The 24,060-nt window shown below is 44.9% G+C and overlaps 1 protein-coding gene and 1 long non-coding RNA gene across 6 annotated transcripts; one reads left to right on the top strand and one right to left on the bottom strand.

Annotated features, from left to right (window-relative positions):
• The first annotated feature begins 1,876 nt into the window (after positions 1 to 1,876).
• ankrd44 (ankyrin repeat domain 44) lies at positions 1,877 to 23,969 on the top strand. Of its 5 annotated transcripts, none has more exons than XR_011244272.1 (27): positions 1,877 to 2,444; positions 7,716 to 7,799; positions 9,376 to 9,454; positions 10,009 to 10,079; positions 10,650 to 10,850; positions 11,727 to 11,814; positions 12,464 to 12,606; positions 12,750 to 12,962; positions 13,486 to 13,564; positions 13,649 to 13,763; positions 13,845 to 13,927; positions 15,525 to 15,588; positions 15,757 to 15,825; positions 16,139 to 16,279; positions 16,550 to 16,615; positions 16,971 to 17,082; positions 17,531 to 17,602; positions 17,837 to 18,038; positions 18,228 to 18,315; positions 18,410 to 18,527; positions 18,642 to 18,868; positions 18,956 to 19,038; positions 19,120 to 19,349; positions 19,438 to 19,520; positions 19,677 to 19,759; positions 19,859 to 19,950; positions 20,924 to 21,473. XR_011244272.1 is itself a non-coding variant. In XM_069532549.1 (27 exons), exons 1-27 carry the CDS (start codon positions 2,418 to 2,420, stop codon positions 20,953 to 20,955), a joined length of 2,946 nt encoding a protein of 981 aa, XP_069388650.1. In that variant the 5' UTR covers positions 1,877 to 2,417; the 3' UTR covers positions 20,956 to 23,969. The 5 variants fall into 5 exon arrangements, 4 of the variants coding, with proteins under 4 accessions (XP_069388650.1, XP_069388648.1, XP_069388649.1 ...); XM_069532549.1 differs by having other exon boundaries at positions 18,642 to 18,864; positions 18,951 to 19,038; positions 20,924 to 23,969; XM_069532547.1 differs by having other exon boundaries at positions 18,642 to 18,864; positions 18,951 to 19,038; positions 20,827 to 23,969.
• Positions 10,851 to 11,417, bottom strand: LOC138411775 (uncharacterized). Its single transcript, XR_011244275.1, has 3 exons — positions 11,277 to 11,417; positions 11,073 to 11,193; positions 10,851 to 10,988 (listed from the first exon to the last, which is right to left on the bottom strand). It is a non-coding gene; the product is annotated as an uncharacterized lncRNA (long non-coding RNA).
• Positions 23,970 to 24,060: the final 91 nt, after the last annotated feature.

Genomic DNA, 24,060 nt, shown 5'->3' with positions numbered 1-24,060 from the left:
TCCAACAAACAAGGACCCGACAGTTAATTAAATTCAATTAAAACTACAACCACTTAAATATTCCTGATTGTTTTCATACATATGAAAGAAAAGATCTCTGAGAAATCAGTGAAATTTTCAATATTCAAAAGTTCTTTCTCGGCCGATGTCACATCTGTCCACCAAGTTTAGTGGAAATCGGTTCAGAGGTTTTTGTGTAGTTGAGTTCTGCCGACACAACAAACCAGAGAACTCCAGGTTTGTCTTAAATGTGCGTCTCTACGTGTGCGGCTGCCATTTTGTTAACAATGTGGGAGAAATGTCGTCAGTTACAAAAAATTTTCATTTTATTTCAACACATAAATAAATAGTAAAAGCAGATAAAGAGATTGTTTTGCAGTGGTCTCTTAATTATTTCAGTTTTATCATCGACAACATAATCAAGTGGCAGAAGCTGTCGTATGAGGCTGAATAGTTTTTGGGAGGACTGAGCTCCAGCAGAGTCAGACTGTCTACGTGTGAGTGAACTCCGTCATCCAGCCTCCAGACTCTGCTTCTCCTGCTTTTCAATATTTCATACTTGACGTGTATGAGCGTCGTGAAACACAGAAGAGATTTAATGACACACGACTGATGAAGGAATTTCACTTTCACTAAAAATAAAAGCGAATGAACGGCTCCCACACACGAGCATGAAGAAGAACCTCCCCCACTCTTCCTCCCCCTCCGCTCACACACACACACACACTCACATTGACCCAGATTTTCCAGGCAGATGCCACCAGGCCCTGGGCCGTGAACCACTGCTACTCATGTACAAATACATGTACATCTTTATGGACATGCACTTACACAGTTTGATGTACATGCACATACAAATATTCATTCATACGTTTAAAAAAAAAAGTTGAGAAATGCAGCCGTTTTGTTTTGTAACGTGTTTTCTAAAACGTTGTGTTGTGAGTTTTGAAGTGTTTTGTGAAGTCGTATTTTTGTGTTTCATAAAATGTTACTTTCTAGAAGAGGGAGGTTTTGTTTTTGTCATGAAATAATGTTGTTGTCTGAATGTTCTATCTGGAGTTTTGTGAGGTGAAGTTGTGTTTTCTCTTAATTTGCTCCTCAGGACTTGAACATGCAGCGATGACCCACATCAGTCTCTTCTCTTCACTTCCTCTTCTCTGTCTATTCATTTTTCATGCATGTGTGTGTGTGTCTCTCTCTTTGTGTGTCACCGTGTGTCTGTGTGTGTGTGTGTCTGTATGTGTCTGTGCGTCTCTCTCTGTGTGTGTCTGGTTCTGTGTTTGTGTGTGTGTGTCTCTCTCTCTCTCTGTGTTTCTGTGTGTGTCTCTCTCTCTCTCTCTTTGTCCCTCTCTGTGTGTGTCTGTGTCTGTCTCTCTCTTCTGTGTGTGTCTCCCTCTCTGTGTGTGTATATGTGTCTCTGTTTGTGTGTCTCTCTCTGTGTCTACGTGTGTCTGTGTGTGTGTCTCTCTCTCTTTGTCTGTGTGTGTGTGTCTCTCTCTCTTTCTGTGTGTATGTTTGTGTGTGTGTGTGTGTCTCCCTCTGTCTGTGTGTGTGTCTCTCTCTTTCTCTCTCTCTGTATGTCTCCCTCTCCCTCTGTGTATGTGTGTGTGTGTGTATGTATGTGTGTCTGTCTCCCTCTCCCTCTGTGTGTGTGTGTGTGTGTCTCTCTCTCTCTGTCTGTCTCCCTCTCCCTCTGTGTGTGTGTGTCTCTCTCTCTCTCTGTCTGTCTCCCTCTCCCTCTGTGTGTGCGTGTGTGTGTGCGAGTGTGTGTGTGTCTGTCTCCCTCTGTGTGTGTGTGTGTGTGTGTGTGTGTGTGTGTGTGTGTGTGTGTGTGTGTGTGCAGTAGTGTCCAGCAGGTGGCAGCAGAGAGAGGAGCCGCAGCTCGTTGTTGATGCTGAAGCTTCTTCTGCCTCTGGGAGGAGAGCAGCGACTTCCTGTGAGATCCTGCCCGGCTGCCTGGCTGCTTCTCCGGGAGGCTTGTGTCTCAGCACACCGGGGGAAGAAGGAGCTACCCCCGCGGTCCTGAGTGGGTTCGTGTACGGCTCTGGAAGGCAGCAGGGAGCCCAGAAGAACCGGCGGCGGCAGAAGCGGTCATACATGTGGGCTGTTCACACCGGAGGACCCGGCTCCTGTTCCTGCTTCCCCGCCTCCCCGCGACCCCGGAGCGGCCGCACATAGCGTCAGTGGAGCGGGGCTGATGGCCCTGGTGCTCGGCCCGGCCTTCATCATCATCCCCCGCCTGTGCCGCCGCTAGGGAGCTACGAGCGGCCGTTTCCGTTAGCGGGGCGTCGAAGAGCAGCGCGGGCACAGGCGGCGGAGGAGGAGCAGCAGCAGCCCGGGTGTGGGGCGCAGCATCGCCCGGTGCATGGTGCCGCGGAGCCGGCGGGAGTGGATGAGCCGCCGGAGCTGACCCGGAGATGGCGGTCCTCAAACTGGCCGAGCAGGTACCGGAGCTAGCTGCCGTTAGCTTAGCATCTGCTCGGGATACATGTTGTTATCTTCTTCTTCTTTTTTTTTTGTGTCTCTTTGTGTTTTCACTCCGAGCGACACACGGGAAATAAAAACCTGATTATTATTATTAATATTTAATTTCTTCACGGAGCGGAATCAAACTGTTTCACACACTTCCTGTAACGGAGTACTTTTACTCAACTACTCTCCCCACGTAGTACTTTTACCTGAGTACTCTCAGTACACGCTGCAGTGAACTCCTGCAACAGAAACTCAGAGGGAAGCTGCAGTGATCGGTTATCAGTGTCGTCGTTGATTAATCTGCTCATTGCTCTTTTAATTGATTAATTGACAGGGCCGTATTAACCTCCTCCAAGGCCCCAGGGCAGAAACTTGTCAAGGGGCACCCCCACTCACCCAGACTATCGTCATCAGTTTCATTATTTCCTCGGGCGTGATCACAGTTACTCATCAGTTTTGGCATAAAAATTAAATAATTAATTAAATAAATCTGGTGCTTCTGCTGCTACTACTCGATTTAATGAAGTGGTTGAGTTTTTACAAATCAATCAGCATCTGTTTTGATTATTAAAAGTTTCCAGAGTGATGCCTTCAAATGTCTTGTTCTGTCCGACCGTCGCTCCAAAACACAAAGATATTCAGTTTAGGATGACGTAACTGAGAAACCCTCACTTTGTATGACATTATAAGGACGTGGGGGGGGGGGGAGGGGGCACACCCCAGGTCCCTTCACCTTAGTTTTGGAAACTTCTGCTGACTCACAGGGTGAAGCTGAAGTTTCCACCTGCTTCATAGACGAGATCCTGGTGAACGTGTTGGTGAATGAAGCTCAGCTGGGATCTGAGAGCGTCTTTGTAGAGCTGATGTGAGGCAGCTTCCTCGGCTCAAGTCAGATCAGATCTGTTCTAAACTTCAAGGAGGGAAGAGGAGTTTTTTTTTTTATAACTGAGGGACTTCCTGTTGTTTTCAGACAACGTGCTGCTGCTGCTGCTGCTGCTGATGATGATGTCTGATAAGTGGATTCCTCGGCGCAGCAGCTCGGCCTCATATAGATTCTTCTCTCTTGTGTTCGCTGTGTTTCATCATGTGCTGATCCAGTGTGAGTCACATGACGATGTGCCGTTGTTAAATCCCGTTGAGCTTATGAGAGTGACTCATAATACGCAGCTTGTGTCCCTAATGAAAAGTCTCCCAACAGCAGTGAATTCAGTTCTTTATTCAATTAAGGGTATCTTCTTAAAACTCCTGAATTAAATTTTACGATCGCCTCTCGCAGACCGAAGAGTACTTCTAACTTTTGGCTGTTGTAGTAATTTTGTGGACGTTTGTGTCTCTCTGGCAGTTTAGTGCATTTTTTTTTTTTTTTTTTGGTCTCAGCTCTTTCACTTCCAACGATCAACTTCATCTACAGGCTCTGACTCGAGGGCCCCTGGGCCTGCACCTCGTAATCCTGCTCAGTAATTTAAACGCTGGTCGTGGTCATATTAATCGATGAGTTATATTACTTTGAATTATTGCTAATATCGGCCGCAAAGCAACAACTAAAACACACATACAGCAATTTTAAAGGGTTTTCTATGCTGCATTAAAAAGGCCACAGTGACTTAAAGTGTAACTAAAGCCACATTTATTCACTTTCCTTTGTAAAAGCAAGTCTCTGTTTACAATGTACGACTGGACGATGGCAACTCTCAGTGAATCACTTTGATTCTGAAGGAAACTTGTGATGACTCTCTGGCAGCGTCTGGTGTGATAATGAGTCTTTTGTCAGTGATTTGTCAGCAGGTTTTCTTGGTTGATTAATTGCGATGCATTTTGGAGAAAATGAAATTATTGGGAACTGTAAGTTGGATTTAATTGAGGAATATGTGTCTTCAGAGTTGTTCCTCTGATTTACCAAGAAATTTTCCAGCAAGCAACAATCAGACCGGCTCCGACAGACGTCCTTCACAGTTTAAACCTCTTAACTAATGTAAAACCACCAAAATCTGGTTTTACCCGCCCAGTTAAAAAATAAGTCGAGCAGCTGGGACAGAAAAACCCAACAAGCAACACGCTCTCCAAAGGTGACAGGACAAAAGTGTGTAAATGGGTTTAATGCAACAGTTTTCTGTTAATTAAATCTCAAGCTTAATTTTTAATTATAGAAATATGTGCCTGAGACTGAAGGGCGTTTTTGTGCATAGATAAAAATCCAGGTTTCCACTCAGGAAGCTGTTGACTCTGCACCACAGCGCTGCTCCAGTCCGTCTCTGCGGCGCTCTTTTAAAATTCAGGTTTCCTGTGTCGTATCATGTGCAGGTGAAACATCCAGACTCTCTTATTGTTATTATTAATAATTATTAATTCAGATTTAGCTCAACAGCACAAGTGTGTCGTGGACTCTTGAGGGAGCGGTAGACGTACAGGCCTGTCACCTCAGGCGTAAGACGAAATCAAGCTTTCTCGTGCGATGGGCTGGAGGCACATGACGTTTTTGTGTTGCATGTTCGTGTGTGTTTGAAGAGAGACTGTGGAATGAGAACGCGGCTAATCTGATGGAGGAAGTTTGTTTAGGGTAGAAGTGGAAATCTGTACGTGCTGCTCTTATATCAGCGGAGTCCTGGTGCAGTTCCCTAGAGACCAGAGGTGACCTTGTCGTAAACAGTTACTAACAGGGTTTGTGTGACACTGGTTAGGTGAGGGAGAAATGTGATTGTGTGTGATTGTGTGTGATTGTGTGTGTGTGGTGCAAAAATGAATTCTTAATCTGCTGGTGGAGTCTGGCTGAGAAATCTGTGAGAGCCACCACTTCTAAACGAAATGACGCCTTCCATGAAATGAAACTGCGTCTTTATCGTTACCTTTCTTCACATTTACTCAACAAGTTCTGTTTTAAAATCTTGTTTAGTTAAGTTAACGTCCCCTCCCGAGAGCAAATCTTCATCGTGTCTTTAAACAAAACAAATTTGACTCATCATTACCAGAACAACTATTGGGTTGTTTCGTCTGAATCAGTTTTTTCGTTGTTTAAAACGTTCGATTCACCTCGATGATCCCTGAACTGTTTGTTGTGTGTGTGTGTTGTAATTCATGCTTTCACGCTCAGTGTGTGTTTGTGAGTGCATGTGGAGCTGAAGAGGCCATATGCTGCTTAAGTGTCAGCTGCGACCCCCACATCTCTCCTCTCCTCGCTCACTACTTGTACACTTAAGTGTGTCCTTCCTCTTTCTCTCTCCTATCCTCCTGCTCAAGTTAACGCTGATTAAACCTGAGTCGCAGATTAACAGCTTTTGAAACTTCAGTGGAAACGTGGAGCGTTGCCTGATCACTGGGAGAAGGTGTGACAGTCTCAACCATCTCTCCCCTCTGACCTTTGTCTTTGGAGGCTTTAATGTTTGAAATGGTGTCAACTTTATTTCTGAAGTCGTTTGAAATCCTTTTCTCAAAGAGAGAAAAGCGTTTTTTGTGGAGCACCAGGTTCAAATCAGTTGTGAAAACAGATTCGGTATCGGGAGCAGAACTCGGATACAAACATCTAAACCTGCCTGTTTTCCGAGGAGTGAAATGATGTGACCGTGACATGGCGTTAGACCAGAGTTAATTTTATCAGGTGAAAAAAAGATCAGATGAGGAAGTGGTGTCGTTGTGTGCCTTTTTTAAAGCAGAAGTGAAAAGCTGCTCTGCGGTTCCTCTCTCTTGTTTCTGAGAAGAAGCGACTGTGCAACAGGAAGTGAAGCTGGAGGCGACATGAAACATACAGGAAGTGAAGTGAGGCTCGATCTGCTTCACATCTAACCTGCAGCCCACGATTCAAACACTTTATTAAACAATTTGAAATGTAGGTTTTGTTACTGCCCCTTTATTAGAGGTGGAAAATAAACACTTGTACGAACACTTGCTCTTTGACATGTTGGCGACCCTCATGTTGAAGTTGCACTGCAGACATTTTTTTTTGCCTCTGCTCCTAAAAAACCCACAATGCTCTGTGTTTCTAGGGCCTCTATTTATGTCCTATCTGCGATCCCTGAAAGAAAATAAGGGCCTCAGAGACGTGGCCTCCGCACAATGCCCTTCATTAAAGCCTCTCCTCTGCTCAGTCATCTTATTTGTATGATCTGTATCTACAAAAGATTTTCTACAGCATTTATTTCTCTTGGCAGCAGAGAGGTTGTAGTTAAAGTCGTGTTGGTGATAAAGAGCGGATCAGGGAGCAGAGCCAGAGGACTACATGTTGGAAAGTCAGAAGAAGAAACACAAAGAAGTAAAAGCAGAAGCGTAACAGATGAAAAATGAGCTCAAAGACACGCAAAACAGGTTTGACTAGATGAGTCGGAAATGAGTAAAAATAGATGTAAAATAACCACGAAACAGGTTTGGCCATAAGACGTAAGTAAGTTCAATAACTCTACCGAGGCTGTTGTCCTATCTCGCCACGTAAATCACTGCTAACTTGTTCATAAAGTTTTTATTATCCACGCAGTCAGACCTCAGTGTGAGTCTGAGAACACGTCACTCTGTTGCGTGTGAGAGCGTCGTTCGTTATCCAGCCATAGATTGACTCGACTGAATTCTTTGGGGAAATGCTGCGGAGAAAGTTAAACAACTTCCTGGATCTGCACCAAGTTTGAATGAGCTCTTCCCCGAGCCGTACGGCTTCCTTCCACCAAGTTCCGTGGTAAAGTGTGTAATCGAATTTAAGACACACAAAGAAAACACAATTACAACCTCTGTGGTGGAGGTGACCAGCAGAGACGATGGGAAACAAACCAACAAGAGACTCAAAGCAACTGAAACGTTGAACAGAATCACCACTAAACTTAAAATTACCTCAAAACGACGTATTTTATTGATGCGAAGCGACCACAGAGGAACTCCGTCAGTCACAGTCGGTGCCCGGGGCCCTTTTTCTCATGGTCTGTCCATGTTCACAGTAACTAACCCTCTCTGCTCTGTCTGTAAAGTCAAGCAGCTGCACACACACACACACACACACACACACACACACACACACACACACACACACACACACACACACACACACACACACACACACACACCATATCGTGGGAATAAGGGTCACGCTCGCTCTCCTCTTATATAATGTCCAGGAGATATTCTCTCTCCAACATGTAGTAAAGTCATGTCGCCCCTCTTGTTTAGATCGATGTGTGTATGTTCCTCGTCTGTCTCACATGTTGTCCTCTGGTGCTTGTTGCTGAAAATCTCCCCCCCCCACCCTCTTCTGTCTTTTCTCTCTCCAGCCGCCTCTCGTCCAGGCGATCTTCAGTGGAGACCCTGAGGAAATCCGTATGCTCATATACAAGTCTGAAGACATCAATGCTCTGGTGAGGAAACACAGCGTCTAATCTCTGTGCGTGTGCATTTTATTAGACTCAAATATCTTATTTATACAAAAACAGATTCACACTTGTGTTGAAAATCATTGATTGTTTTATTTTTACTTCGAAATTTAGTTAAAAAATAAGTTTACACAAGCCCAGTAAAGTATTAATATCCTGTTTGTTCTTTATAAAAGTGCGTTCACGTAAAGTTTCCGTGTTTTCAGTTTTGGTCATCAAAACACATTGTGTGAATACTTAAGCTTAATTGCATTTAGTTTGACTCGTCATTCAGAGACCTGCTTAAAACTATTTCGCTTCATAGAACCACAAGTGATCAAAAACCTTTTTCCATGATTCATTTATTTCTGCACCTAAGAGTCTTGATTCCAAAATATCTATATAATGACAATACCAGTAACTTTGAAAAAAGATAATGAAGTGATTCTCTTTACTCAAAATGTTAATTATTGAAAAGATGCAAAGTTAAAATAATGAAGCACAGATTCAGAAAAATCTGCTCAGAATTCATTTAAACTGAAACTGAGCCCCCACTTCCTGTTGTAGCCGGCACCCAAGGATGCTTGGACGGGGGGAGGGGGGCAAAGGTCAAGAGCCAAAGTTCAGAGTTTGTGTTTGTTTACGTCAGCACATGTGGGTACAGATGTTTCTACAATGTCCACACATGGACTGGTCTTCTGTCCCACTCTCGATCTCTCGTGTTCAGTCTCGACCGCCATTGTCCACATGAGACGAGTTCAGTTGGAGAAGCTCGGCCCGGTCACGTGGACGTGTAGGGTGGACAGTGGGATTCTGCGTGAGGGGGAATCCCATTCGAGCTTAAATCAATTTCCCCAGATCCGGATCCACACGAAGATGTAACTCGTTCTTTCCCTGATCCATAAAAACATCCTTCCACCAAGTTTCACGCTGATCGGTCTCAGTGATGGGAACAATGGACGCGTTGACACTGACGTCACTGATCCTCTGCTCGGCCTCTTGTGCTCCAGGATTACGATCAGCTTTTGTCTATATTAACTCATGCAATCATATTTCGCAGGATGATATAACAACTTATTTATAGAGAAAGTTTTCAGCACAAAGTACAAAGTGCTGCACGACAGAAAACAAATAACTACAAAACAGACAGAAGCACGTGAATGTGTTTAATATGGTTTTGTGTTACGTTTTCATTCGTAAACCTCTTATTATATAATTTGGAGAAATGGGGAATGTAAAAGTAGTTTTTTTAATTTTCTGTAAATTACTCTTTTTAAATAATAATGTGTAGGTTCTTTATGCTTTGTTATATTTCTACTCCCTCACCTGTCCTAGGAAATATACTTTGATTTTTACTCCTCTACATTTTTCTCGCAGACTAAAACTAATTTCATAAAATGTAATCAACTAATAGATTATGATTATTGGATTAAAATTTTTTTTTTTTTATCCTGGGGGAAATTCAGAAGTGACAACAGTATTTAAATGAATTAAAATATATAAAGGCGATATTCTCTTATATACTTTAATAATGACATTCAGATTGAATATGATAATATTCTTTCTTACTATGCTCCCTCAGGATCCAGAGAAGCGCACGCCGCTCCATGCAGCGGCGTTCCTGGGCGATGCCGAGATCACCGAGCTCCTCATCCTCTCTGGTAAACTCGGGTTTCCTCTTCACCTCCTTCCTCCTCGATACGTCTTTAACTTTTCTTCTCTTGTTTTCAAACAGCCTGGAGATGTGATGTTCTTTTTTTAAAATGATATATTCGTCCTGTGATATTTTAGATTCATATCATATTGAACGCTACAGTGGACATGCAGGATCCTGAGGCTCATCAGCTAACAGCCCTCACCTGTGCTGATTGCTCCTCAGGTTCAGGTGGAGGTGCTCTCCCAGACACCTCCATGTCCACAGCTACACTCCCAACATGCCGACTTATATTTGCCTGCTATTAAAACGTATTAATGTCAAACGTCCCATGACGAGACTTTCTAACTTCCCGTCCTTGTGGTTTTAAACATGAAAAAAAGGACGAGGAACAGTTCAAAGTTTCTTTTTTTCTAGAGGCTGAAAAATTTCTCTCAACACCTACTCGCTCGTTTTTACAAAAGCTAACATGTGTTGGATGCTTTTTTTTCCACAAAATCAGATTTATCAAAGTCTTGAGTGATTCAATTTTTGCATCATGTCCATCTCTCCGCTCTGCAGGAGCACGGGTCAACGCCAAAGACAACATGTGGCTCACCCCTCTCCATCGCGCTGTGGCGTCCCGGAGCGAAGTGAGCGCACACACACACACACACACACACACACACACAGCTACACAATCCAATCCTAAAACAACTCAGGCATTGCAGTGAGTGGGACACAGAATTCACGGAGCTGGTGATATTTACCTGTAAACACGCCCCTCCCTCACTGCTCTGTCACATACCAAAGTTGTATCTTTGTGATCTGTGTCAAAGTGATTGTCAGCCACTTTCACTTTCTCCTGTCGTCCAAACAGGTAAAACAACATGACTGGAATAAGTGACAGATGGAGATTAGAGGTGGAGTGTAGTTCCTTCACAGTGGAGGAAGATATGAAGTGTTGATTTAAATGGTTTCACCTGTAAAACCTGCGTCTGAAATGATTTACTCATTCGTTCGTTTGCTTTACCGTGGTGGAGGACAGGAATCGCACTGTGTGACCTTTTAACCGGGGTAGTGTACAGACAGCAGGTTTTTAAACTGCGTCAGATCTCGTTTAAGTTTTATAAAATATCATAAACATGGAGGTAAATTGGAATTTGTGCAGAGGGAGCACAGACGTATGTGTAAAACACACACTCTCTTTGATTCTTCCTCAGGACGCCGTGCGCGTTCTGATCCGTCACTCGGCCGACGTAAACGCTCGGGACAAGAACTGGCAGACGCCGCTGCACGTCGCCGCGGCCAACAACGCGCTGCGTTGCGCCGAGGTCATCATCCCGCTGCTGAGTAGTGTCAACGTGTCGGACCGCGGTGGACGCACCGCCCTGCACCACGCTGCCCTCAACGGCCACACTGAGGTACTGTCACAGTTTCTGGGCTGGAACACACACAGCTGGCTTTTCCTGTGTTAACCTGTCAGGCTGGTCGTCAATACGATGCAATGGAGGCACAGGAGGAATACAATCCACAACCACATGAAAATAAGATAATGACTTCTGCACAAAAAGGAAACAAGAGGTTACGATACAGAAGGAAGTACATGGATATGAATTTAATAATAATGAATGAACAATAATAACCTGGCACACTGAGTAAATTCAGGAATGTTCCTTCTGAAAAAAGTAGAAGACGCCGTCTCAGAAAGCCTTGTTTCCTCAGGCAGGTAATTCCAGAGCGTCGGGGCCCTGAAGACGTTCACAGCTGCACAGAGTGAAACATCGTTAACAGACAGGAGACATTAACTGTTCTGTAAAGCTCTTTGAGTGGTCATCAACACTACAGACCATATTCTGGGGTCGGACCATGAAGAGCCTTAACAATTTAAGATCAATCCCAAAACAAGCTGTTCAAACGATTCGAAGGTTGTGAGGAGATCGTATCTATCACAGCGTTACTGGTGGAGTGTTCACTGATGCGTCCCTCCTCAGGTTGTGGTTAGTTGATGAGTTTGAAGGAAACAGGTGGGTGAGTGCAGCTGCATCTCTGAGGCCGTTCATTTTAAAAACACTCTTCATGGAGGTGTTGAATCTAAAATTAAGAATGGGAGGCGGCAGATTTCTTGAAATCTGAATGGACAGCTTCTCTTTTATCTCCGGAGTGTTTACGCAACAGCTGAGCCGAGTGATGTGTTTACAGTGTTGTTATATAAAGAGCGTCGCCCACACACAAACATCCTCACATTCATCCTCGTGCTCGTTCAAACTCTGAATATCTGTTACACTTCTCTCTGTCAGATGGTGAACCTCCTCCTCGCTAAAGGAGCCAACATCAACGCCTTCGATAAGAAAGACGGCCGGGCGCTGCACTGGGCAGCTTTCATGGGTGAGAGACAAAGACAGTTTGTTAAAAAGATCTCACACACCCTGCTTTTATTTCCTGGAAGAAGGCTGATGCAGATGTGCCCGGAAAAATAAATCATCTCATTGTTAGTCTCTGAAAACCCCAAGGACCTATTTTATTTAAGCTGGAGCAGAGAAACGAGACAGAGCGGAACGAAGGAGGTGGTTTGACACATTTAACAGGACAAGACGAAATGTGTTTTACGTAAAAAAAAAAACCACTTGATCGCAAATTATGTTTTAAATAAGAGACAATAAGATAATCCTTCATTAGTCCCACGACGGGGACAACAAGAGTCGAAAAGACATCAGCAAGTAACAAGACAAACAGAAATGATTGATATTCACATACTGCCAATAAAACTGTCAATATTAGTTAATTATATAAATATTAAGGAACATCCCGTTTGTATATCTGATAATTCATCGACCAAATAATCAGGAAATAATTATTAGTTTCAGCTTTAATATCTTTGTGTGCCGTTCTGTCACGAGCCATAAATATCGAGAGCAGGTGAGAAGTTTGTTTAACAAAGCAAAGTTAAATAAGCAAACACAGATTTTAGTCTCTGTTGCAGTTAACTCGTGTCTCAGCCAAGTCACTGAACGGCTCTCTGGTGCGCCCCCTGCAGGTCATTTGGACGTGGTGTGTCTGCTGGTGAGTCAGGGGGCAGAGATTAGCTGTAAAGACAAGCGGGGATACACCCCCCTCCACACGGCGGCGTCCAGCGGACAGATCGCTGTGGTCAAACACCTACTGAACCTGGCTGTGGAGGTCAGGACACACACACACACACTGTTCCTATTGTTTTCACTCTGAGCTCTGAAAAGACAAACACTAATTCAACTCTGCTCATGCTCAAAGTTTAACAAACAACACTGACTGGGACAGATTTGTGTTCTCCTCTCGGACGACAGATAGACGAGTCCAATGCCTTCGGGAACACTGCGCTCCACGTGGCCTGTTTTAACGGCCAGGACGCCGTCGTGAGCGAGCTCATCGATTACGGCGCCAACGTCAGTCAGCCCAACAACAAGGGCTTCACCCCGCTGCACTTTGCCGCCGCCTCCACACACGGGGCGCTCTGCCTGGAGTTCCTGGTCAACAACGGGGCTGACGTCAATGTCCAGGTATGTGTTCGACTGGACGCCTGCCTCACATGAGAGCTGCTCTCCTCGGTTTCTTCTGGTCTGCTCGTGAAACACTTCTGTCCAGGGGTAGATCATATCGATTTTCACAAGCACCAACCAGTTCTCTACACTCTACACGATACGGTTGTTTTTGAGATGAAATGATTCACTAATTGTTTGTTTTTAATTATAAATGCAAGAAATTCACTGTTCCCAGTTTCTAAAATCTGAATATTCTCCACTTTCCCAGTCATCTGTGTGGATTTGTTGAAATGTGTTGAGGCCTCAGAGAATAATGAGAGAATTTCAGTATATTTTGACTTAAAATTCACTTTACAAACAGAATCAGTGATAAAAGAATCATCACATCTATTGATTATGAAAATATTTGTTGGTTAGAACCTTTAAAATCAAACTTTATTAATTCTGGTGAGTAGAATATGAACGATATCCTTTATAGCAATGTAGATAAATTAATGTAAAGAAATAATTAACTCTGTGACACGTGTGTTCTCTCCGTCAGAGTCGGGACGGGAAGAGTCCTCTTCACATGACGGCAGTTCACGGACGCTTCACTCGCTCTCAGACCCTGATCCAGAACGGTGCGACCTCGTTGTGCGGCGTCTCTCTGAAACACACTCGAAACGTATTCTCCCTTATTTTTGAACGAACGTGATATTTTCCAGGTGGGGAGATCGACAGCGTGGACAAGGACGGTAACACCCCTCTTCACATCGCCGCCCGCTTCGGCCACGAACTCCTCATCAACACGCTCATCACCAGCGGAGCAGACTGCACCCGGTTGGATTTTATTAACTCTTTGTGTTTTCAAACGCTGCGATGAAACGATGTTCAGTGAGAGATTGTTCTTCTTCTCCGCAGGCGAGGAGTCCACGGCATGTTTCCTCTGCACCTGGCTGCTCTGAACGCTCACTCCGACTGCTGCCGGAAGCTGCTGTCCTCAGGTAACGCACAGGAGCACGAAGTCGTACAAACCAGATTCAGTTTCTGGCTGTAAAGTTTGGTAACGGAGCGCTTCAGCTTTTAATTTGTATTTACACCGACACCGACTTTTATCAATGTTTAAGTGTTTAAGCAGAATAACCTCAGCTTCCAGTTTATTAGGTACACCTGGTTAATAATGATCAGAGGTGTTGACTGGACTTGATGGTTCTTTAATATGTTGAATTATATTGATTTATGTAAAGCCTGTTCTTGTTTTACTTAATGTTTAAACTCAACATTATATGTTACGTGGATAAAAAACAAAGCTAAGCTCAAAACAGATTCCAGGAAATAAGAAAAAGTTCAGCTAAAGCTAATTAGCTTGTGTAGCCAGAGTCACGGTTTGGTTTGGTCTTCATACAGGAGCTTTAGCGTTTGTTTTGCGTCTTTCGTCATTTTTTCCGGATTAAACATTTGCTGGTAAAATAAATGTTATGGTTGTTGTCTCGCTGTTTGGACTGATGCTAATGTTTCGCCTGAAATAAATATAGCATTAGCTGTGGTGTTGCATAATAATCTATACACATCATCGTCATTTTACCACAAGTCACATAGATTTGAATCATTTATTTTAATGTTAGCTCAAACAGCTCCGAGTTGTCGTTAGCAAAACGTCTGGGGAGTGAATCAGTGAATCTGCTGCGGCTCACTTTGGTCTCTAACGTGAACTAATTTAAAACTTCAGGTTTCTCATTAATAATCCTAACTTGATTAATCAACCATGAGGATGTTGACCTGGATATCTCAGTTAGAACATGAGCTGTAAGTGTATAAGTGTAGTTTTCAGGAAGTCTTGGTCCTGGTCGTGGTGAATTCACATATTTAAACTCAAATTCAAGTCACAATGCTCCAGAGACAGACGAGGCCTCGTTAAGACTAACGACTCGCTGCTGGGACCTTCTCCCTCTGGACAACTCAGTGTTCTGTCTTATTTACATTTCCTGAAAAGTTTCCCTGTTGCTTTTGGCAGTGAAATATGTATTTATTTATTTTAACAACCCGTGTAGTTTTGAAAAGAAGAAGATCCATGAAACGAATGTGAAGTAGCAGCAGGGGAACGACCACAGTTCTTTTTGGCTCCAGATCTTGTTTAACGACTCAACGAGGTCCAGCCTCTCACGTCTGGAGCAGCTGTCGTAATTAATTCTCGCGATATCTAATATTCAAGATCATGTTTTGGGCCCTAACACGCTGACGTTGTGAACCTGCCTGGACTTTATGAAAGTTTTTATATTCATTTTGAAACATTTGCCGGACAGACTAAAAGTTTCCTGTAAAAGAAGCTGAGTTTCTTTGAAGACACTTTGTCTCTGTGACCTTATGACGACGTGTTTTACATCTCCGCATGTGTTTTCCTGTGAATGCATCTTGCACCAGCTTCACCCAACCCCCTCTGTGCACCTGTCGCACTAACACCTGTCTTTCTCTCGTCTCCCTCCTCTCTGTCTCTCTTTCTCCGGCCCCTCCTGTGTTGTCTGGCCTCCCTCCGCCCTCCCTGCGCCTCCTCTTCAGGTCGGAGGTTTAGCATAATGTGTAACGACTCAGTCCTTTCTGCAGGCTTCCAGATCGACACCCCTGACACCCTGGGGAGGACCTGCCTGCACGCTGCTGCCGCCGGAGGGTGAGAACCACCGTTCATTATGGGACACATAGATTGACAGAATTTTTTTTAAAGTGAAAAGAAATAAATAGAACAGCTAAAGACTAAAAACTGAAAACATAACCTACATAAAGTACGTCATTGTAATTCTTACATAGTCTGACCTAGTGTGTGTTTCTGTGTGTGCAGTAACGTGGAGTGTGTGAAGCTGCTCCTGAGCAGCGGAGGAGATCACAACAGGAGAGACACATGTGGCAGGTAAAAGAAAATATACTCCAGTTAAAGTTGTTCGTGACACCGTTGTTGAGATAATTATACGCTGCTGATTACTGGGTAATTAACTCATACATTAGGATTATTTAAGAATTTATTTAAGAGTATTTTGGGTGATTTAAAAGAATCTTCTATTTTTATTTATACCAACAGATAACACATGAAATCATCGACAAACTAGATATCCTCATTGTTGAGAAAATATTCTACACTTATAAACGAATGTGATGAAAACTGATCATCCGCCGTGTTGTGAACATCCTGAGTTTATAAATCAGAATCACGTGTTCCTCCTCAGGACTCCTCTTCACTATGCAGCCGCCAGTCGTCACTATCAGTGTCTGGAGACGCTGGTGGCCTGTGGCACCGCCATTAACGCCACCGACCAGTGGGGGCGCTCCGCCCTGCACTACGCTGCTGCCTCGGACCTGGACAGGAGGTGAGAGACCGAGGTGGACGAACTTTACCGTCGATAAAAAGTCACTGTTACGACTCATAGAAACCTGAGCGATCGCACCTCACTGTTTCCATGGTAACTGCCTCACCGGATGAGGTTAACGATTCAGCGCTCGGCCCCGAAACACTGAGTCGCTCCTCCCACTTGTAGTTTGACAGTGTTGATGATTTCCTCCTCTTTTTGTCTCACCCTTCCTCCCCCTCTCTGGTGCCCCTCCCTCCCACCTCCCCCTCTCAACCTTCTGTTCCACAGGCGTCGTGTCGCTCTGGAGCCGGAGAGCGACGGCGTTCAGGCGGAGAGGGAGAAAGAGGCGGGACTGTGAGTTCACACTGACAGAAACACACAGGAGATAAAGAAACATTCGTCCCAACTGTAGAGCACATTGACATCCGACAGCTGTGAAACAATAAACTCAGGACCAGCGACATAAAGTGTATTTATACTTAATTTAGTCGCTATAAATAAATTGGGAGAGAGAGTATGAAATGTCTGCGTCGGTCGATCTTTGGTTTTATTGTCTCAAAAGCTCGTTAGACGTGTGTGGGATATTTAATGTATTGAAATAATTGGACGTGAGAGAGCGCGAGCAGGCTGACGTGTTAGATTCACACATGTGAGCTGCGTGCTCTGAGCCGCCATCCTGCCTGTTCACTGTGACGTGTTTGTGTTCCAGATGTTTAGAGTTCCTGCTGCAGAGCGGAGCGACGGCCTCGCTCAAAGACAAACAGGGCTACAGCTCCGTCCACTACGCCGCCGCCTACGGACACAGGCACTGTCTGGAACTGGTCAGTTTACTCACTCGGGCCACATGGAGGAAATATGTGTGTTTAATATGTGAAGTATTTGTGTTGTTGTGACTGCAGGCGATTCTCTGCATCAGTTCTCTTCACATTTTCACTGCAAACACAATTCAGGGCCTCGTTTCCTGACATTATCTTTACGCTTAAATGAGATTAAAATCATTTTTTAAAAGCGTCTTAAGCTTTAAAGCTGTTTCCCTCAAACATTATTAACTTAGCATAAAATAAAAACCTGCTAATGCAGATTGTGGGTTTAATGAGTTCAATAATCACTTAGGTTCAGAACATCTGCAGGAATTATTATTTATTATTTTAACGTTGTTTCATCGTCCGTCATTTGATGTGAAGTGAGTGGATGATGTTGTCTTAAATCCTGCGTCTCACATAATATCTTCTTCTCTTCTGGCTGAAACTTTCCTGTTGTGTCCTGCAGCTGTTGGACAGAGACGACAGTCGCCATGACGACCCCGAATCTCCGAGCGCCAGGAGCCCGCTGCACCTCGCTGTGAGTCTCAAACCAGTTTCCAGGTTCAATGCGAAAACAATTCTTGACTTAAACTTTAAAAACATTTTCCACAGAACTCTTGTTTTTCCGAATATGTGAGAAGAACTGAAATAATTTTACTTTGATCAAAACATTTTCTTTTCTCTCCGGGAAGTTTAGAGTTCATGTTGCTCTGAGAGGCGATCAAACGAAAAGTATAACAGATAAAATGTTTTTTAAAAATTCCTCCTGCAGTCGTACCACGGCCACGCTCAGGCTCTGGAGGTGCTGCTGCAGGGGGAGAGGGAGGTGGACCAGGGGGACGAGGTGGGGAGGACCCCCCTGGCTCTTGCTGCCCTCCGGGGCCACACTGACTGCGTTCACACCCTCCTCAGCCAGGGGGCGTCGCCGCGCACCACGGACGCGCAGCACGGACGCACCCCCGTCCACCTGGCAGGTACGTTCAGGTTCATGTTTCTGTGTCACTGACGCTCATCACGTTCAGCAGCATGTTGTTTCCACATATATTTGAATATATACATTATACACACGCACATTACAGTATTTTTTCTATTTCCTGACCATTAATAACGTTTCTCTGGTTGTGCCCCTCGCTCTGTTCCACCCTCTCTCTCTCTCTCTGCAGTGATGAACGGTCATACGACGTGTGTGCGCCTCCTGCTGGACGAATCCGACAGCGCAGAGCTTGTGGATGCTGCTGACTCTCAGGGACAGTGAGTGATCGTCCCTTTTTTTCCTCTCTCCTCCTGTTTTCTCTCCCCTGTTTCTTTCTCAAACACACAAACCGTCCTCGTCGCTCGTCCGCAGGACTCCTCTGATGCTGGCGGTGGCCGGAGGTCACGTGGACGCCATGTCGCTGCTGCTGGAGAGGGAAGCAAGCGTCAACGTGGCGGATAACCACGGCCTCACTGCTCTGCACCTCGGGGTGAGTTTTGTTTTTTTAACTAACAAATGCATTAAATTAAAAATGGAAACAGACGAGACATCACGTCCTGCTTATCCTCTTCAATAACACACTTGACGTTAACGCTGTGTGCAGCTGCTGTGTGGTCAGGAGGAGTGTATCCAGTGTCTGCTGGAGCAGGAGGCCTCCGTTCTACTCGGCGACTCTCGGGGTCGTACGGCCATCCACCTGGCGGCGGCCCGGGGACACGCCTCCTGGCTGAGCGAGCTGCTGAGCATCGCCTGCTCTGATCCGCCGTCCCTGCCGCCGCTGAGGGACCACAGCGGATACACGCCGCTGCACTGGGCCTGTTACTACGGTCAGTGTCCACACACACACACACACACACACACACACACACACACACTCTTTCCATTACTACACACGTGTGTTGTGTGTGTGCAGGTCAGGAGGGGTGTGTCGAGGTCCTGCTGGAGCAGAAAGGTTGTCGCTGCATCGATGGAAACGCCTTCACACCTCTGCACTGCGCTGTGTGAGTCTGCAAACTTTATTAGCATCGTTCATGTTTGACAATCAGACCCCAGTCGCTGAACTCTCGTGTTCAAATCTTCAGGGTGAACGATCACGAGCCGTGTGCGTCTCTGCTGCTGGACGCCATGGGGTCAGACATCGCCGGCTGCAAGGACGCCAAGGGCCGGACTCCTCTTCATGCCGCAGCCTTCGCGGGTCACGTCGAATGCGTCCAGCTGCTGCTTTCGCACGATGCGCCCGTCGATGATGTGGACCAAGCGGGTCGCACGGCGCTGATGATGGCGGCTGAGAAGGGCAAAGTCGGGGTCCTCGGTACTGAGACGATTTTCTAGGCTGATTTATTCGAATCATTCCGGTATTTTCCGCTCATGTTTTACATATTTGTGTTTCCTGTCTCCAGAGGTGCTGTTGACCAGCGCCAGCGCCAAAATCACTGCGACGGACAAGGACGGCAACACGGCGCTGCACCTCTCCTGCAGTAACGTAAGTGTCCACAAGGGGAAGTTAATGTTTCGTTCATCTCAATCCCAACATGTTTCTCTGCAACGCTGCGATCAGACCTTCCTCTCTCTCTCTCTCTCTCTCTCTCTCTCTCTCTCTCTCTCTCTCTCGTTATAACTCGTCGTCTTCTCTCCGCAGGGAAAAGAAGACTGTGTGATGTTGATCCTGGAGAAACTTACGGACACTTCGCTCATTAATGCCACAAATGCAGCGCTGCAAACGTGAGTACAGCAGGTAGACGTGGAATCAGCAGCTGATCAGACACAGTCCAGAGACACCTTACTCTTTAACAACTTGTTCAACTCTTCCGTTACCCACAGTCCTCTCCACCTGGCGGCTCGCAGCGGCCTGAAGCAGGCGGTGCAGGAGCTTCTGTCCCGAGGAGCCAACGTTCAGACGGTGGATGAGAACGGTAGGATGAAGCCGCTCTGGTCTGATCCAGACGACTCAGTGCTTTTAGATCAGAGCTGCACGTCCGGTCGGCACGAAGCGTTTCTTCAGCTTCAGCATGAACTCGGCTTCAGTGATGAAATGTGTTTGTTGTTTGCTCTGCAAATTAAGAGGGTTCCCACTGGTCACATGCAGGTCAAAGGATTTTAAAACTGCGTCGGAGCATTTGATCTGAGACGCAGAACGACAGAGATCTCGTGTTGACGACAGTAAAAACTTTTTTTAAATTCAGCATCTGATAAATAATCTCAGTTCTGATGAATTGTATCAGAGTCACGAAGACGCTGTGGGAATCCTGACTGAAGCTGTGTCTGCGCTGCTCGCTCGCTCGTCCTGTGTCATCAGATGTTTTAAAGTCCAACTGAAGTTTTAATATGTAAATAAAACTTTTAGAAAACAGACAGTCACGTGATGCGTGGGGCAGAGCTCACGTTTCATTCTGCAGCTTCTCTCCTCGTTAACGACCCGTTCGTCAGACCCTCGTCGCAGCTGATGCTCGACTGCAGCGCGGTGGACAGCACGAAGACATCTGGACACATCTGTCATAACCTGCCGGTCCTCTCCTCTTCTGTCTCGCTGATGATCTTCAGACTTTATTTCCTCCGTTTGCAGAATGTTGTGTTTGAGGAAATCAGATTTCAGTTGGACTTTATTTGAATGTGTTTGTTGCCCCCCCCCCCCCTCCCCCCCGACGTCAGCTGGCTGAACTCTAATGGAATGCTGCTCCGTCCCTTTGTCTCCTGCTCCTGCTTCGCCTCCCTGCTTCCTCCTCGTCCACGTCTCCTCTTCCTCCCTCCCTCCCTCCCTCCCTCCCTCTCTCTCTGTCTCTCTACCTCAGGTCTGACCCCCGCTCTGGCTTGCGCTCCGAGCAGAGAGGTGGCTGATTGCCTGGCTCTCATTCTGGCTACCATGATGCCTTTCTGCTCCCCTTGCAGCTCCGGGGCCCCCTCCCCAGGCGCCCTGCTGAGGCACCTCCCCCACCCGGCAGGAAAAGGCCCCGGCCCAGGCGTCGGCCCCCGGGCCCCGCGGAGCCAGAGGAACCCCTCCCGACCCTCCAGCGAGGGAACCACAGAGAACGACTCTGAGGACTCGGAAACCTTCTGACCCTCCTACCTCCGACCTCAGCAGTTTTTTTTTTAATCTCCTCCCTCGATGTGGAGACTTGGTGGTGACACAGTGACGATGATGCAGCTCCGGAGCAAAACGTCAAATATTAAACCAAGAAATAATCACATGAAGAAAATGACAGAGAATAAATAATTCTTAAATTATTGAAATTCTTTTAAATAAGAATTAATTATTAGGATTTTTTATATAAAACAAAACCTCATCGATTTTCATTTGTTGATTTTTTTTAATATAATTTAATATTTTTTTACTTTAAATCGATAAATAAATAAAAAGTACAAAAACATTAAATTTGTACTTAAATAAACACTGAATCATTTGAAACTAATAAAATAATAAATTTAATTTCTTAGAGTTCATTCATGTGATCGTTTCTCGTGTTGATTGAATATTGAAAGTTTGACTCTTGAAAACTGCAGCGTCTGAATCTTTTCATGGGAACATGTAAAGAATCGTCCTCAGGCCGGAGGAGCGACGACATCGTTTTTTTATCAGAGCCCTTTTACAAAAAAGAAAAATATATAAAAAAAAAAAAAAAAAAAGATGGGAGCAGCCGCAGACTGACGAACGAGCGGCTCCGGCTGAAGAGGAACGGGATCTGGACCGACTCTGGTCTGCATGCTCGTGTTCTACCGACGCGGTTCGGTCCTCTCTCCTCACGGGTGCTTAAATCCAAACCGACCTCGGTGCTCGGCCTCTGATGGGCTCGGCCTCAGAGACTCGTTTTGTCTTAAAAAATGAAAAAGAAAGAAGAAAAAAAAAGCCATTTTTAACTGTTTGTACAAAATGAAGTAGATCGTTAGGAAGGTTCGATGTAACTTTAACCTCTTTGTGAGTTCAGCTTGTCGTCGCAACCAAATATTCGACTTCCTCCCAACGAGGAGGTTCACATGCAGCAGAGCTGGTTTTTAACAACTGAAGCACAAAGTAGGATTTTACTGTGTGTGTCGTCGCCACTTCAGGAAAGAGGGAAACATCTCAGTTCCTTCATCACCACTTTTCCACGCGTCTGACACTTCAGATTGAAAATATCTAACATCGACTGTGATGAAGGATTGAATGTTGTCGATCCTCATTTTGGTTTTAACTGAACTTCAATCTCACTTTGTCATCCATCTTTATTTACAGTCGATCAACAGAAATGAATGAGCTGCTATGTGGATAAATGAGGAATCGTTTTTCAAACATTCGCAGTTTCCAGATTCAGGATTTGTTGATTTATTGAAGTAATTTCAGTCTTTGTGTAACTCAGCGTGTACGATACTCGTGGGAACAACAGGAGGTCAATGTCTCCCCCTCTGTTTGACGTAGGAATTACAGGGTAACATCGGATGTGACCGCTCTGGATGTTTTTCTGTTTCACGGCCGAGGAAACGGGTTTAACGAGGGAACTGGGATGTTGCCCGCTGATGAACACAACTCGTGCAGACGTGACGGACAGACGAGCTCATGCTTTTTATCCCGTGGCCTCGTGCACACGTCTGTCGAGCAGCGTCAACTGTCCCAAACAAAAAAAAAACCCCAGATGGTCCACGAGACCAAGCTCAAGGTCATTGTTGTTATTTGTGACCCCCCCCCCCCCCCCCCCCCCCCCCCCCACACCTCTGTCCGTCCACCAGCTACGTGCCATCGTCTCCAACGTGTCCAGTGCCTTGATGTCCATCACGGTTTCTTTCACCACGCGTGTTAGTCGATTCTTACATTCACCAAAAGTACAAAATACTGTTTTTTTGTTTTTTTTTAATTCATCTCACTCAGAGATGACTCACAGGTTTTTCCAGGTTTTCAGATATTGGACCTGAGGGTGACACTGATGTTTAATTATGCAGAAGAAAAGTTAAGGATTAACTTTGAATTAACTTCATTTGAAGATTGAGGAAACATAAGAGATTTGAATCGATGCAGTGGAATCTGTTTTCAGTTTTGTCTCCAGACTAAATGTTTAGGTTTTTAATTTGAGTGAATCCTGAAAATAATATTTCACTCTGTGTCTCTGGGGGAAACTTGCAGGAATTAAATATCTCGCTGCCTCTGAAGATCTTTTTATTTTGTACTTTCGATGAAACGTGTTTTCACAATCTGAGCGGTTTTGCTTGAGGAGTTTGTCTTTTAATGATTTTCAACAAAACCGACTTGTTCCCTGATGACAAAAATCTAGAAGAAGAAAAAAAGAAAGTCCCCTCACAGATGGGAATTGTAGTTTAGCTGTTATGTTTTATTTTGAGCTGCAGATTAATTCACATTTTTAAGATCTTACGAACAGGAAACATTTCCAGCCTCATTCTTTTCAGTCGGTCGAGTGTGTTTGTTCATGTAGGTACTGATGTGAAACTAAAATTCTTTTGTACATAATGTCGACGTAAAGCTTTGTATGAAAAACAACGAGCACAGAGCGATGTCTCCATCCTGAACGAGTACGAACATTTTTTTTTTTATCTGAGTGATTAAACGATGTGTGTGAATATTAATGAATTCATCGCTGCAGACTCTTCGACGTCTGATGGACACATGTTGAGAAGCACAGTGTTTGTCTGCCTCCACTGAATCTGTCTGCCAGTATTATTAATTATTATTATTAATTATTAATGAGCTTCACCGGTCCTGACAATCGTCACGTATCTGATGATTTTCATTCCAGTTCCTGATGCAGTACGACACGTTGAGGGGCTGTTTGTCAGCTTCACTTTGTTTTATATATAAATTGTACGATTTGAAAAAAACCTGAAGCTTCTGTCGTCGATGTTTCCGCAGCTTTTTCTAAAACTCATCAAGTTGCATTGTCGTTTTTTTCTCATTTGTTTTGAAAGTCACAGAAAATAATCTTGATTAAAAGTTTTTTTTTTCTGCCACTAACTCAAGATATTTCTATTTTAAATTCAGCAGCTTTGATTACATCTATGGAAGCTGCAGCAACACGACTCTGTTTCACAATCATCTGATCAAG

This window comes from Paralichthys olivaceus, chromosome 10 (genome assembly GCF_024713975.1).
Source record: "Paralichthys olivaceus isolate ysfri-2021 chromosome 10, ASM2471397v2, whole genome shotgun sequence".
Classification (NCBI taxonomy): Eukaryota; Metazoa; Chordata; class Actinopteri; order Pleuronectiformes; family Paralichthyidae; genus Paralichthys; species Paralichthys olivaceus.
This window is presented reverse-complemented; position numbering and strand designations above follow the sequence as displayed.

Bases quoted from the DNA above. Each gene is read 5' to 3' on its own strand.
- ankrd44 (XM_069532546.1), top strand. From the start codon at position 2,418: ATGGCGGTCCTCAAACTGGCCGAGCAG. The intron at 13,764-13,844 runs GTTGGATTTTAT...TCTTCTCCGCAG, and splicing joins AGCGGAGCAGACTGCACCCG to GCGAGGAGTCCACGGCATGT. The intron at 15,826-16,138 runs GTAAAAGAAAAT...GTTCCTCCTCAG, and splicing joins AGGAGAGACACATGTGGCAG to GACTCCTCTTCACTATGCAG.